Here is a 16,542-nt window from a genome sequence, read left to right on the forward strand (position 1 = left end):
AAACCTCTTGTAATTAGTGAAATTGTGCCTTTTCTCATTCTATCACACACCTGGCAGATAAGCACATGAAAATACACCTACAACTGTCAACCAGATAGCATCTGTTTTGACAGTCACGGTACGAAGGTCAGCCACAATCTTGCTTATAAAGGTCATTTTTCCAGTCCAGGGTGGAGGCAAAGGAGAGGGATTATTCTGGAAGTTCAGTAATGCCTCTCTCCTGTCACAGCAATAAACAAAACTCCCATACACAGCTCACGTCTTGCACCTCCCCTCCCTGAAATAATCCCTAAACCACAGGTTTTCACATTTCCAAGCTGCACAGGCGCGCTTTGTTACGCGTGGTTTTGGTTGCATTCCGATCCGGACAGATTACTAGTGTGTTCAAAATGCATTAAATCCATCTGAAAAATTTACGACAAGGTAAAAAAGAAATAAATTACAATAAAGTCAACGAGCAAAAGCAGCTTGGAAGAGTGGCGTCAAGATTTCTTACGCTTCTGATTTAAAACCCGGAAAATGTATGTGCAGCCAGAGGGACCCAAACCTCACGTCTCAAATCCAAGAAGTAAGGGAGGGCAGCTGGCAAGCGGAAAACCATTTCTGGCCGTGACTGCGATTTGCAATTTTAATTTCTAACTGAATTACGCTCCAGCTATCATTATTTTCCATTATTTTTCTGTGCTGGGAGTTCTATTTTTTAAAAACTGGCTCTGCAGCAATGCCGAAAGCCGATGCGGCGGTGGCAGCTGGCTCACCCGCTTCTCCCCCGGGCGGGACCGGGGCAGGGGCACCCCGACAAGCCGTGAGAGTGGCCCTGGCTCAGCCTCTCGCCCGCTCGACCTTTGGCCTCGCCCGGGGAGGCTGCCGGGGCGACCGCTCTCCGCAGGGACCGGTGTGGCGCGGCGAGACACGAAGCCTGCGGCTCTTGGCGCGGCGGAGCGGGGCACGTGTGGGTACCTGCGGGGGTGACCTGCGGGACACGCGGGTCCTCGCCCGAGGGCTCGCCCCTGGCCCACGCACGCCCGACCTGTGGCGACAGCATCCCTCCACCGTAACGCGCCGGTTCTGGTGCCCTACGAGGCGACGGGCGCGCCTCGAGAGGAAAACTCTCGCGTCTGGTCCCGGTGTTGAGCAGAAGGCGCCCACCGGCCACCGCCATGACCCGCGGGGCCGAGGCAGCCCCCGTCTCCCCAGCGCTGCCCGCCTCGGTGCGAGCCCCCCCCCCGCCCGCGGGGACTGAGGGGAAGGTTTCCTCAGGGAGCCCCTCGCCCCCCCGGACTGAGGGGAAGGTTTCCTCAGGGAGCCCCTCGCCCGCGGGGACTGAGGGGAAGGTTTCCTCAGGGCGCCCCCGCCCGCCCCGCGGCGCGGCCCTACCGTCTGCTGCCGGCTCGACATGGTGACGGGCGGCGGGGCCGCGCCGGGCCGGGCCGGGGCTATAAGGGCTCCCGCGACACGTAGCGCGTCCCTGGGCCGGCCCCTCGCACCCTGCGCCCGCCCCCGCCGCCTCCTCCTCCGCCCCGGCCCGCAGCGAAGGGCGGCCGGTAACCCCCGGGCGGGGCCGCGGAGGGAGCAACGTCCCCGGGCGGGGGGAGCGGCGTCCCCGGTGACCGAGGGGATGACATCGCGCCACAGCCCCCCCGCGCGCCGCCTTAACCGCGCCAGTCGGAAACTCCCTTAAAATGAACCACCCGCGGCTCGCCCGACGGGTTTAGGCTCCGCTCTGGGGACGGCTTTATTTTTCTTTTCCTTAACTTATTCTTGTAAATCTTAAGTATCATTTTCTGCACTCGCTTATCTTCTGCTAAGGAAAGGATGTGTGTTCCAACTTGTAGAAATAACAAGATTATTGCATCCTGGAGATGTTGCTATATTAGCTTTCCTGAAAAAGTCTGAAACAACAAAAATTGTATTTTCAAGAACCTTAGGCCAGGCTGCTCTTCTGGGTTGATCTCACATGCCTATGATCTGCTTTTTAGGCACACTGGCTTCCCGCTGTCCAGGCACGGAGCAGGAAAAGGCCTGTTTCGCTGCCGAAATGGGGGCGTTTGGCCTAGCTCCACACTTTCTAGGGCGCAAGCCATCACCCCAGTAAGGATGGGTGCTGGTCCCATCCAGGAACCACGCCTATGGTCAAGGAAGGAGAATGAGAGGGAGAGCAGGAACTGGATCCCACCCAAAACAAGTAAAAAAATTGCCTCCAGAGGACAATAATAATGCCTAAAAACAAGCAGTGCTGTAGGCTGGCTCCCTCGTGTCTGGCCAAAACACCAAGGTTAGAACGAAACACAGAGGTGTCTACTGGTACAGAAAGCTCAGCAGGTGAAGGCACCTGGGCCAAGCCCCACAGATTGACCCAAAATCTTCGCTTTTCCACTGTTGGAAAAGCTCAAATCCCAATATGTTGCTGAACCCTGGAGGACAGGCAACATCCTCGTGGAGGTAAACCACACTACATCCTTGGGAGGGCCTGTGAGCCAGCGACGAAGGAAGAAACATCCCCCATGGGTGTGTAATTCTGCCCATCGTGTTATTTGTGTGTACCTGGGAATGCACAGCCCGATCCAGCACGGTGCTTGTCCTCTGACCACTTTCTCCTGATCCCTAAGCACCCATCCATAAATGCAGCCCGGGGCTATGAGGACAGATAGGCAAACAGTGCTGCCTCTCCTTGAGGAGGAGGTAACTCACTTCCAGTCATGCTCAGGGGAGCAAGTGCACTCTCCCGGTCCAACACACAGAGCCTGCTTCGGGTGTGGGACTTGTGGATGTCTCCTGGTACCTGTTCATCACACAATCACAAGCAGCTATGCATGTCCTTCACCATAAAAATAGTCCTGTTCCATCCCTATCCTTTGTTCTGGCAGAGTTTAAAATCCTGGTGCCCTGCATGAAGCCCCTTGATGGAAAAGGAAAAAGGCAGTGGGATTGTGCAAAGCTCCCCAAGATAAGCGGGAGAAAGACCCTTACAACAGAAAATAGGAAACCCCAAGGGAGAGATGAAAGGAAAGACAGTGGGAAAAAAGGGGTTCTTCAAATGAAGTCTTGCTGGAGGAGGAACAGTGCCCAGGGTGGGGAATGAGGAGCAGGAACAACGCGGAGGTGGAAGAATGGGGCTGGAAGGAGGCAACAGCACCTGTTCAGCTGACTCCTGAAGCCAGGCAGCTCTTACAGTGCGATCAGCTATCAGATGAACTAATCCCCAGTGTAATTCCAGTTAAACCCATGGCATTACATTTGTGATTAACTCAGCTAAATAATACCAGGGTCACTTTTCAGCATCTCTCATTTCGTGCCTTTCCTTAGATTCGTTTTTTGATTGTCCAGCTGCAGATTAAGTTCCTGCCATAAAAAACAATATAGCATGGTTGGAAGAACAGGCAAACAAACCCAAACTCATTATCCATTGGAAAAGCACAGCACGGTACAAGGAACCCTCCCACAACCGTTGCCTAGCCAGGACACAGGCTACGCCTCATCCCCCGGAGGACATCGGGAGAAGGATGTGTTAAATGACTGAAGGTCTGTGGGTGCAGCAAAGTGGCATGAGCTGCTCAGCCTTCCCACACGCATGGTGGCATCCAACGTTATCCAAGGCTGCTCAGTCTGTTTAAAGCAACTTTATGCCGTGCTGAAATCAGAGCACTCATCTTTTATTTGCACACAGATATGAGTAGATTTCTTCACAAGAGCTTCAGAACTGATCAAATCAGTGCTGACCTGCAGGAAACATATGTAGAATCTCAGGGAAAAAACAGGTGATGGTAGATTAATCAGAGTTATTGTATTTGTGGCTCTGCTCTACACGAGCATAGAAGAGCTCGTTATTATCTTTGATGAGTTAACTATGCATCTTAATTTCTATAAGTATTATTTTTAGGTTGGTTTGGTTTTAGTTGGATAAAAACATTTAATATTCTCCTTCTGTGGGATGAATTTTAAATTCACATCTTTATACCCTTACCATGTCACCTTCCCTTTGTGTATCATCAGTAAAGAAAAAGGGTTGAAAACATGCCTGGCAGACCAAAGCAGCCGGGGAACTACATCTACTGAAGAAAAAGGAGCAGCAGGAAAGGGTCTGTGTAAAAGAAAAGGCAGGAAGAGGGGCTTCTGTAACTATAGACCACTAATAAACCATTCTGAGTTGATACACAGCTAGTTCCAGTGTGGACACTTTTGATGGAAAACCAGTTTTTTCTCATTAAAAATGAACAGTAGAAAGGTGAGTGGAAAGACAGAAAGCTTGTGTTACCATGTAACAGAAAAAATAGCATTGAGAGCATGTAACACCCCCATATTTCCCCTAGATATCTATCAGCGGGACAGAAAACAAGTCAACATTATCTCCATTTGTTGCATCATTATTCATTTCTTACTTCATTAAAGTTATCTCCCTTCTAGGAATTAAACTGACTGCTCATAACCTGCTTAAGATTTGAGCAACTAAGAAACATTTTGTGTATAAAAGATCAGGGGTTTTTTCTCCCCTATTTTCCCAAGCACAATGTAGAAAATGGTATGAACTTCTGTAACATTAACTTCTAATAATTAAATATATATGGCTATTGCCTCAAGTTTTAATTTGTGTGTGCTTTTCAAGGAAGAAATTGATGAAACAGAATCAGAAATTAAGCAAGAAAGAAAAAAAATCTAGTTGCTTACCTTGAGACATGCAAATTAGTGACACTCAATTAATTTTCATGAAAGAACTTCTCAGGCTATTTAACGAGCTGTAAGAGGTCCAGCCTACCACAGCTGGGGAGAGAAGCAGCACCAGAGCAAAGCAGGCGGGGGGTCAAAATCTCTCCAGAAGGGAGAAAAGGGCACTTGAGCAGTCTCCCCACTTGGTAAAAAGCAGCTTCAGGAATGATTTGGCAGCGTTTGGGCCCTAGTACATATGCTAAAGCATTACAGGGACTATTTTTATTTGTGGGTATTCTCTCTCTTACAGGATCAGAGACTTTTGTTCCTCTCCTTACTGGGGACAGAAGAAAGTCATTTCCCGGGTATCTGCCCCTGTGCACACAGAACAGGGATTATTCAGCACTCCCTTGGAAAGTCTATATTGCCCTGACACCCTGATCTCAAAGAGGCAATTCTCTAGACAACTCTAGACAAAAAGCTCTCTTAAGAACCCATTGTGCAACCTGTTACACTAACAGGACCCACAGAGAGCAAAATCTATATATAACTCCACCAAACAGGCCCGGTGAGCAGCTGCTTGTGAGGCATTTGCTACAGCCATCTTCCCGGTTCAAAATCCACTGCAGCACTTTTTTAATCAAAATTCCTACCCCAGCATAACCCAGGAAATTACCCTAAAGCACCAAGACTCACGTGAATGCTTGCAAGCCAGGCATGATTGTTGGTTTCTCCAATACCCACCTCGACATCCGTAGTGTAACAAGCTCAACAACAATGAAATGTCACTTGCAGCCCCCTTGCATCCCACCTGCAAGGCGGCAGAGGCAGAAATTAAAACAGGCCACATCCTTTTTGATCATAGGATGGTATCAACCTCAGAAGTACTGCAGCCTTTGGGCAAGTGTCATGGAAGAAGAGGGGTGTCCCTTGCAGTGTTCTCCCACGTGAAAGACATAAAGGGGAAGATCACCATCCCTGATTTTGCACAACTACACGCTCTTAAATCCTTGCGTGAATTCCCTTACCTTGTTGACATCTAGCTGAAAAAGCATCACCCAAATTAACATCACAGCCTCAGGAGAACGAGCCCAAAGATCAGCTGCAATGTTACTAGTAACATCTTTCCCTCGGTGGCCCCTGGCTGCTGCTCTGTGCTGTACAGTTGGCAAAGCAGGAGAAAAGGGTGGAGGAAGCAGGAAGGATGGCCAAGCTTGAATTTGTGTGCCATGGAAGCCAAGTTCTCCTGCATGCCAGGGCTAGGCTGAGTGATCCTCCCTGCACTCAAACTACTCCACTACTAGACTCTCTGCTCTGCTTTATTTGCTTTCCTAGCATCGGGGAACCTGCAGATGAAGGCTTCAGCTTCAGTGCCTTCCTTATTTTTTCAAGTGATGGAGACTTCTCAGCTGCTGCTTCTCAGTTTCTCCTTCTCAGTTTCTTCTCAGCTTCTCCTTTGGATGATGGTTTTCCTACATGATCAGTGAAACACCTGCACTTCCACGCTCCCCTAGTCCACAGCATTACTCTGCAAGTTCACTCACCACCTGCAAGCAGAGGAAGAGATCCTACAGAGGACAAACAGCCTAAAGACAGCTCTCAGGAGGGAGCCCATGAGGGAAACCAGTGGAGAAACACCTAAGAAAGGCAGACCCAGGCTCAGCAGCTTTTAGTCATACGGAGACGACAAAGCTCCAGGGGAGGCTGTCACCCCAGTTAATGGAGCATCTGTCAGTCACTGGGAGTTTAACAAATTCTGCTCATCAAGTACCAAATGCATTAAGATCGGTACCTTTGAAAATTAATACCTTTGGCATTAGCCTGCAAAGATACCAGCTCCGATACTGAACTGCCCCAACAAGCAGTTCCAGCTTATCTACCTCACCTTTCACTCATGGCTTTTCACAGATAGTTTTGAATCCTATGTATAAGTCAAGTCTAGATCTGCAGCCCTAAAACTTCACTCATGAGATATCAAATCAGAAATAAACTGCAAAAGAAGCAAAGCACAGTAAGTTGGAAGCACCAGAGATGCAGGCTGGTAGGACACTAGCTGCTGACATAAGCAATTAGGCCTTTTGAGAGCAGGAAATGTTATTTTTTCCTCTCCTTGTTCTACGATTCAAACACACAGGATCATTCCCAACTTTCAGAAAGCTGTTGGAGATAAACTAAAAGCTCCAGAAGTGACAAATCAGCCACAGAAACTTCCAGCATTGGCAACACCCACTTCTGTTGGGGACTGCTAGAGCCAGCCAGAAACTGTAAGTTCATAACCAGTTTGCCAAGATTTCACAATGGGAGAAGCGAGCCTAAGCCAGGAACAAGCCTTGCACCTACACGGGGCTTTGCATCTTTAAAGCACCATCCAGAAGTCAGGAAAACAAAATACTGCTCTCATTTTAGAATAAAGCAGGGAGGGAGAAGAGAAGAATAATACCATAGTCATCAGTTGTTTCACAGAGGCTAGAGATCTATTAAACTTCAGCTTAAGTGCTCAAACATCTTTGCATCCTTCTGTAGGTCACCGGCAGATAGCAGAACAAGGGGGAAGAGTGGGCTTTTGACAAGCTCTATGTTCACAACCATCTCCTCCTCTAAGGACAATTTAACAGCCGCCTTCAGTGCTCCACACAGTTCCCACTGAACAGACGCGCGCTGCTGCCCATCCACCCACCCACTTCCCATATTGCTTCAGTGCTCACTTTAAGCGACCCAGATCTGGGACTTCCAGGCTGGTTTTCTCAATCATTGTGCCTCAGTGACACAACCACTAATGCTCACCATCAGGCTCCTACTTTCCTACACACCCTCCGGTCTGTAACTGACAGCTGTGAAAGTTCCCGGTGCAACTGGTCCAGCCATTGGGATGGCATCTCCACAGAGCAAGCCCATACATAGCAAATCCCTGTAATCATTAGGGAAATGGTAATAATGAAAAATGTACAATCACACAGCTGCTTCTTTCACTCTCCTTTTTGGAGTGGGTACAAACATTTGCCCTGTCCTCCGAGTGCCGCTCAATGCCCAGATCTCTAAACAAAGTTCTGATAGGGCTCCTTGATTTTTCTCACTCACCTCTTGATTCTTATTTCTCTTTTTCCTTATTCATATTTCTCTTTTTTTCCTTTGCCTGTCTTTAAAAACCTACAGTGCCTTAGTGATTTTTCTGCCAGCCCTGCAGAGGCCAGAGCAATCTCAGCTCCCTTTTGCAGACAGACCACACACTCTCCTCGCGTTTGCACGCCACAGCTACAACAGCAACAACGGGTGATGTAACCAGGACAGCAAAGGATTTCACTCCAAGGAGCAGGCAGTTCAAAGTGCTTTACAAACCCAAGCCATCGCCCAGATGTGAGGCTCCAAACAATGATCCAAATGGCTTGATGTCCCAGGGAGGACGCTGGGCTGCACGTGCAGTTTCACGCGGTGAGCTAGCACCGGGACGCTCAAGCAACGGCTGGTTTCACAGCAGAGGAGCTGGTGGTCAGCTCAGGACAGTCACACCGGTTGGGGTTCTGAAGACACAATGCAGAGACATGCAGGTGATGGAACAAAAGTCCATTGGACAAATGCAGAATGAGAACTGAAAGGGCTTTTATATGCCTGAAGGCTGCTGGCACTGCCTCATCTTTAGGTGGGATCTCAGCAAGACACATATAAAATATATCCCTACCAGGGCTTGGACAACACTCTACAAGGAAAGGAGTATTTGTCAGGAAAACGGCAGCAGGAATAGCCAGCAATTTCTGTCTGACTTTCCAGAGCTCATCAGGGCAGCTTGTAGATCCAAACATGGAGGAGCTCAGCCAAGGCGAGTTTTTGACGCTGCAGTTTGCTCTACTGCTAAAAGTGCACTGTTTTCTTGGCACTCACCTTGAATGATGAATTAGGAGCAATCAACTTTACAAATCTCTTTGGAAGCAAGGCAAGGGTTCGTATCATTTTGTGGTGTGTCATGTTGCAGTAAAGATATCTATTTATTGTGTGTAATTCTCTGCTACAGATCCATTGCCTTTGCCCTATGCGATTTCTTGTCCCTATCACAGACTTTGGCCTGTATCTCTTTCTTGTCCCCTTTACAATACTGGAATAAAGAGCTCAGTTCCCAAAATTACCTAAAGGCTCATTTTCACAGACTAACTTTCCCTACAGACTGCTGTAATCTGGCAACTCAGGTGAGGAGATTAAAAGCCACATATGTCTTCTTCCAAAAGCAGGTTAGCACAGAAAAAGGCATAAGATAGCCAGCCTGGTATCTTTGTAGATAAAACTGTCACCAAAGCAGTCACAATCAAAGGAGAGTCAACAGAGGTTAAGGAAGGGCCAAGGAAACCCAGCCTTTCTAGGGCCAGGTAGTGTTACAGCTGACAAGCACAGGCAGGTAGCAAAGTTGGCTCCTATCACAACATTCTGAAGTCTAAGTTCATCCTAATCCTCTTGCAAAGAAACCAGCACTGCACAAGAGCAGCTCCTACCTGTCACTCCCGCTGTCCCCTGACTCTGGGCAGTTCTGAACACGAGCTCTCTCTAGCACCAAGCACTTTTTCAGCCAGCACAGTGAACAACCCCATGGTACTCGCTGGCTTCTGTCTTTACACCTGTGCAAGGACAGATGATTTAGGATCCACAATACACTACTGAACTTTAGCACTTTTTCTCCGTGCCATTTCCTAGTATAATTAGTTACACAGGTTACCAGGCAGGCTATCTAACCCAGATAGACGTACGCTGCCACCAACTGAGATAAATGACCATTCCTACAGGAAACCATCTTAAGGAAAACTTCTGCAAGACTTCAAGTTTGGTGAACGTTATCTCAAGTTTGTAATTTTTAGAATAATGTAGAGAAGTCTTCTTACCATTCTCCTAGAAAAGCCATCCTTAAATTATAGGTGATAGGCTTTAAAAAAATCAAGGTGTCATTATTTACTAGTTGTGAAATGTCTTGAGTGCTTTATCCAAACACACTGATTTTCTACATGATAAGTAGTGTCTTTCAAATTGCATATTGAGTACAAGGAAATACCAGAAAATAGGGTTTCTTTTCTTCTTAGCTGTTTCCTCAAGTCACTAAGAAAACGCCCAAGCTCATGCTGCCAACTGTGTGCCAGAAGTCCCTTGGCAAGGAACAGCAAGTGGTATGTCCTCCCATGAACTTCAAATATCAACTGAATCACTGGAACAAAGGAGGAACAGACAAAGAGCAATGAGAACAAGCACATCTTCAGCACTTGCAACCCGATGCAGTTGACCAAACAACCATGTTCCTCCTGGCAGCTGTCACGAGGGAGAAGAGACTGAACGTCTTACTTTCTAGGGGCCAGGCCCAACAGAAGCGACGTTCTACAAGGACGTTTCATAAAGGGCCGTGGGTATGTGTCGACACATGATTGTCCATTAGCTCACCCCACATCCAGCCAGAAGGCAGATGAGACTAGCAGTTCGGTGGTTCACATCAGCTCAATTCCCTAAAGAGAGCATACTTCGGTGGTGGAGGGCCCTGCATTTATAAGTCTTGGATGGCATTAGACTGAGCATGTACCTCCTCAAGGTGTGCTTCAGTGATCCGCTCTCCCTCCTTCACAGTCCACCTTTAAAAAGCCATTAAAAGTTAAAAGAATACAGTGCACTGAACCAAAGCAATGACCATGAGGAATGTTCTGCTCGCTGAAAAGAAACCAAGAGACTTGACTGAACAGCAGCTTTCCTGCTCTGAGAGTTCAGTTCTACTCAGGCTTCAGCAGAACGCCTCACCTGGAGGTACACTGTTGACCCAGCCACTCAACCCCTGCAGTCAGAGTAAAAAAGGGAGATGGAGAAAGAAGAGAATTTTATTTGTTCACCTTGCTTTGTTACAATAATGTGACCTATACTGCTTCGCTCATCTTTTCACCCTGGTTTCCACAGGCATCTGTGGAGACATTGGTTCAGACCTCAGCCCACCTCTGTCCAAGGCAATGGGAAGTAGTGCAGGCCACAGCGGACACTTCCATTCTCCTCCTACGCAAAGGTCACCCTCTGCTCAGCTTTTATGAGGTGTCTACATTCATTTAGCCACCCACTCATTATGCTTCCCTGACGTGAAGGAAAAACCTTTCCCACCCCACTCCAGTAACCTTCTCTCAAGCAAAGTCCAACACCACGCACAGCCACTGGACTTCCACAGCAAGCCAGCTGAGGTCTTTTTGTGCTGGCCTTGAGCTACTGTCATTGTCAGAGAAAACTGAGTTTGGGGCACTGGGGGCACCTGGCAGCAAACAGGTAACCTGGTCAGGCAGATTGAACTGCTTGGGAAGAACCTCAGGACGTACAGAAAAGCCTCTTTCTCAAAATGGGTTAACAGCCCTTTAACTTTCAGCAGGATCAAATGTCAGTTGACATTTATGCTACAGCAAACTAAGTGGCCCCAATAACTAGGATGAAAGCTCTCCATTGTCATACAGGATGTAAACCATTTCTCATTTACCATGAAAGCTGTCTCCTGTTTAGTTTTCTGACCTGAAGGCTGCACTTGAGAGCTTAAGAAGTAGGTCACATGAGCTTCTGCTGTTAATTTTGTCTTGCCTCATTCAGCTGGAAGCCTGCGGTTCACAGCACCATCTCCTTTGCCTTTTACACCCAGCTCGAGCTTCATGCCGAAAGCTGGTTTGAATCAGCAGATGCAGCACCTTCTGGAAAAAAAACTAAAAAGGACTTTAACTTACCAAGAACCCATTTGACTTACCACCTCTCTCTTGTCTGACCAGGGACATCGGGCACACGGGCGTATCCCAGTCAGGCCATGTCACACTGGGAGTGACATTCACCACCAATTTTGCACGGTGAGGTTTTACAAGCAGAAAGCACAGAGATGGAGAAAGGGGAGATCTGCTGCAGGGCAACACAGGAGTATTCATCTCACCTGACCTCAGCTCCAGAAGAAGAAAGGCAAAGGGGGAACCTTCCAATATTCACTGCTGAGGCACTGGATAATCAATCCCCGGGGAGCTTAGCTGTAAACCCAAACATCCAGGCTGGTGGATTCAGGGCAGAACCTGCATTCCCTACAGAGGAAAGACATGCCATTCCTTGCCACACAAAGCCCTATGAGGGCTGAAGAACAGCTCTGTAATTCTGGGAAATGAAATCTGAACCCCAAAGGCTTTCCCTGCTTTGCTTCCTTTGCATATGCTTCATGCTTGAGAGGGCTGGAAGCACAGAGCCCCAGGCACTGGGTTTTATACAGAAGGATTGTAAGAGGAGCAGACATGCAGGGAAATAAAGAAATGCAGAATATAATTAGTAACACTCTTTATATTATAAACAAGTTTCTTACATGCAAATCCATGCACAAGAAATAACCTGTAACACCTGGGGAAAGCATTCTCTAGCAGAAGATGGGAGCCAGAGCACAAAACCTCCACAGTGCCACAGTAAACAGCCCTCAACCAACCAAATAAATAAAAAAACCCTCACTTGCGTAATGATTAACCTTCCCAAGAGAGAAGGTAAGGGAAAACTCACTGCCAGCAAGTGAGCCATTTGTAAGACCTCATCTGGAAAACCAAGTACAACTGTGGTCACTTACGTTCAAAAGAACTGAAGTGAAACAAGAGCCAGGACACAGAAGAAATAAATCAGGTGAGGAGGAGGGGCAGGAGGAGAGATTAAGAGGGATTGACTTACCAGATCTGGCAAATCTGACTGAAATGAGATGCAAGTGGCATCTCCAAAGGTACCAGGCAGGTCAAAGAGCACTGTTGGAAGACAGAATTGAGACACAAAGGCCAAGTATAGGTTGGAAATCAAAAGACAAAGGTTTTCAAATCTCTCTTTTGGCAGATATACCAGGAACTAACAGCTTAGGGTATTGCTTTTTTTAAAATCAATAGATTGATAGAAGTTGTGAAAGACATCCTGTAAAATGGTGGCTGCAGAGGACACGTAAGCCTACGGTATCTCCTCCCCTGCAACGTCAGGACAATTGCGGGGTGTCCCTTAGAACAGCACTTCGTCTACCTAATGAAGAGTCATCATTCACTTCTGTTAAACTCAGCAGTAATGCTTCACGTGCATGAAATAAAATACACCTACTTAAAAGCATTAAAATAAATAAGCACAACAGAGTGGTCAGAGAGGATTAAGAGCCATTTCCCTGTGCTTTGGCCAGAACTATCTGGCCAAACTATTTCCTCTGTAAGAGGAGACTGATTACAGATATGCTGCTTGACTTTAATTTCCAGAAAAATACCAGAAAAATGATCAAACTCTTGTAGGCATGAAGAAGCCAGCACCGAGATGAGTAATAGCTTGCCATGGTTGCCCAATGCCAATCACACCACAAACAAGTCAGTTTTGCTCTACAGCAGAAGTGAAACCTGGGGATGCCAGACTACAACAAGGACTAGAAAAGCCTTGGGCTGCTGTTTCAGATGACACGGCTAGTGATGCCTACACCCATAAAAGGCAAAGAAATCACAGATACAGAACTTGGAAAACCAGACGTAGAGGATAGTTTACCCTCTAGCTGGAAAAAGGCATCCAGCAGAGTCCCACCAGGGTCAGATCTGAGTCCAGAACTGTTCAGTACTTGGGGAAAGAAGGAAAAATTGGTGCTTACTGAATTTACAGCTGGTATCATGTAGCAGGTGCACTGAACGACAGATGAGAGTAACAAATGCCCTTGACAAGCCATCAGCAGGATAGAGGACACCATAGAGGTCAGGGGGATGGAGTAGAGGACCTCTCAAAAACTCCTTTCTACCTTATTTTCCTATAATACCATGCTTTGAAGCCATGCAACTGATTAAAAATATTCTATCTACCATTCATCTCTTATAAGTTTATTCTAATGAACCAATTATTCATTTAAAAATACCATAATTAAAAATATAAAATATTGTAAATTCATAAACACTAGAATACAAAGTTGTTCCAATTTTTACAGGTATTTTTACATAAACCAAATACTCAGAGAGCAGTAAATAGCCTCTAACAGCAAGAAGGAGGAATACATTATACATGCAGGATAGTGTTTCCTTTGACAAACAACCGTAGAACATCAGCTGCTGATACTTTAAAACACTGTCAGGACCAAGACAGAGGTACCAGTGAAGAGCTCTACACACACTGGCCTGATGCTCATCACCTATCAAGGAGAGAAATAGGATGCTATCTGGTGGGGGGGAGGTGTGAAATAAAAATCTAGAAAACTTAACAAGAATTATCATTTCACCCCTTTTCAAGTCGATGGTGAACCCTCACCTTCAATACCGTGTGCAAGTCTGGTCCAGGAAAAGTATTTATAGGCACAGGGAAAAACCAAACCAAAAATAAAAGTAGCAATGATAACAATTAGAAGAACAATGATTTCAGCACAAGGAGCAAATAAGCAAGATGGGCCTCTCCCATCTGGGGAAAAGAAAATACAAGTCATAAGTATCATAGGTAGGATGCAAAGAGATCAAGCGTTTAACTCCTCTCCCTGTAAAAATGCTCCAAGGAACCAGATGAACTGCTGGTGTTCAGGAAAACACAACGCTGAAACAAGATCTGTATCACACAGAATGACTGAACTGCTCCAGAATACATGCCAAGCTTTAGCATTTGCATAGGCAGCTACCTCTCCTAATCGAGTATGTCGGAAAGCTATTACTGTTTTTAAAATCACGGCTCCTAGAAACGTGACTGAATTTCCAGTCTGGCAGGTTGAGGCTCAAATGAAACAAGAGAAGCTGGACCTTCACAATGCCTACAGCTGAGCTCTAGCATCCGCCACATCCCATCGCAAAGCAAATCTTGAGGCTTTGGGTTCAGAAAGTAACAGGAGAGCCTTGCAGAAGAGAAAGTCATTAGGAGCCATATATAAAGCTAAACGCAAACCCACTTTCCATAACTCAAAACCAACCCTATAGCCACAAATAGACTGTAATCGGGAGTATATGGGGAAATATTCACTCTACGCCTTCACGTTTGCTTCGGCACCACGTCCCACCAAAAGCCAGAGGTCACTAGGCTGAAGGACCTTCCTCTTACTGGGGTGCATACTTTGCTTCCTAAGATGAGCTGGGCACCTTCTGTTTCTGTAACAGATTCAGCATTTGTTATCACAGCCAGTGAAGTGTTTGAGAGCTACTGCTCCCTAGCATGGAAAAGTCTGCAGAGCTCTTCTGACCCCTAAATAATAATAATAATTAATAATAAAAAATTCAACTAGCTCCTTCCATCCTAGTCCTTCAACATAATCCCTTCCCTGAACACCACTTATTTGTTTTTCTTAATTAAACACAGTAAGGTGTGCTCAAACCTTTCAACAGAATGTCAGAAAAACAATGCCTGCTCTAAACCCTTTTTCAAACTAATTATTAAAAAAAACCTAATAAATCCACCACCACAAAGACAACATGCTGTCAGCCTGAACCTCCCCATGTTCTCCGTCTTGATTTTAAGTAAAGGTATCTCTTTGAAGCATTGAACTAAGTTGGAAAAAAGCTGTAAGTGCAGGTTACTCTATACATAATTTTCCACTTCTGGAAGCAAACAAGGGAGGGGAAAAAAGCTGTACAGCCTTTACAAACATCTACGTGTATCAGATCTGGAAGCAGAACTTAGATCTGGCCTGGCATATATTTTACAGTCAATGAAAACCCTCTTCAAAAACTTTATCAACATCAGAAACAAAGCAACTTAGAAGTAGCTTTCTACTTACTGGATCACAAATCCTGAGAAATCAGGCAGAAAAACAACACTCAAAAGCTGAACTGGATACACAGGAGTTGCTGAGTCTTCATGGTGAAGATGAATTTGAAAGTGGCAGAATAAAGACAAAACGCACCCACACACCCATCGGTCAAAGCAACACAAAAACCAGACCAGGACTTTTAAAACAAAGAAATCCACTACAGCACGCACAAGAACAAAGCATGGCCTCACCACGATGTGACGACACAGGTGACAAGAGTGTGGCTGGCCTCAAGACAACAAATTCGTAAGAGGAAGGGTGGGGAAAAAAAAAAAAAAAATCTCCCCAGAAATCTTAAAGTTATGAGCTCTCCCTGGCTCACCTGCTCCCAGTGCCACGCTGCAGTGGCCTTACCAACATAATGCTGTTTGCATTTGTATGTAATTCTTCTGATGTCCATAAACGACTACCCTTCGAAGACTGGAGAGGACATGAGAGACCTTCAGTGCAGTCCAGTAAGGTCAGTCCTTAGGACAGCCAGGTTTGAAATGACTCTGACCGTCAGGAGAAATGGTCTATAACTTAAAGCTCAGGAAAGCAAGAATTTAACAGTTCAAAAATAAACCATTATTTCCGCCAGCAACTGCAAACTAACATCTGATTAATACTAACTTCCTTTTGAAAAGCTGGACAACTAACAAAGTGACCATTTAATATATTATACGTCTTAAAAAGGGGGGTGGTGGTGGTAATGTCCTTCCCCCAGAAGATTACACATGGTTTTGGTGTCTTAATTTTAGAAACATTTCACTCCTCCTCCTGTGACTATACAGTTTGGGGTTTTTTTGTTTGCTTTAAACAAAACAGCATCAAATGTTTTCTATTTCAAATTGTCTTACAGACTAATACTTCTGAAAACGAAGAGACAGCCCTTGATCAAGGATGATGCCATTCCAGTCACTTACATACACAGTCACTTACACTTACATTCCACACTTACAAAAGCGCTGCTGCATCCTTGCACATGAGCACGCTGCAGGCAAAGCTTAATTTTTTACATATAGGTAATCAGAGAATTAACAAACAAAGTAGCTAATGGATACTCAGTAACGAGGATCTATTGCTAAATACCTACAAGAAATGACAGGTTAGAAGGTATTGCATGATGTATGTTTTTAATTCTTTATCAAATCAACAGTGTCAATCTCTTATTGAGAGTAATGTTTTGAAAAATA

At 46.0% G+C, this 16,542-nt stretch overlaps 1 protein-coding gene across 2 annotated transcripts in view; it reads right to left on the reverse strand.

Annotated features, from left to right (window-relative positions):
• The window catches only part of PAPSS2 (3'-phosphoadenosine 5'-phosphosulfate synthase 2), a 32,294-nt gene extending 30,890 nt beyond the window's left edge, over positions 1-1,404 (reverse strand). For both annotated transcript variants that reach the window (XM_074874127.1, XM_074874126.1), the window contains exon 1: positions 1,378-1,404. In XM_074874127.1, coding sequence (XP_074730228.1) covers positions 1,378-1,398 — 21 coding nt within the window. In that variant the 5' untranslated portion in view covers positions 1,399-1,404. The remainder of the gene's footprint in view (positions 1-1,377) is intronic.
• Positions 1,405-16,542: the final 15,138 nt, after the last annotated feature.

This window comes from Strix uralensis, chromosome 7, assembly GCF_047716275.1.
Source record: "Strix uralensis isolate ZFMK-TIS-50842 chromosome 7, bStrUra1, whole genome shotgun sequence".
NCBI lineage: Eukaryota > Metazoa > Chordata > Aves > Strigiformes > Strigidae > Strix > Strix uralensis.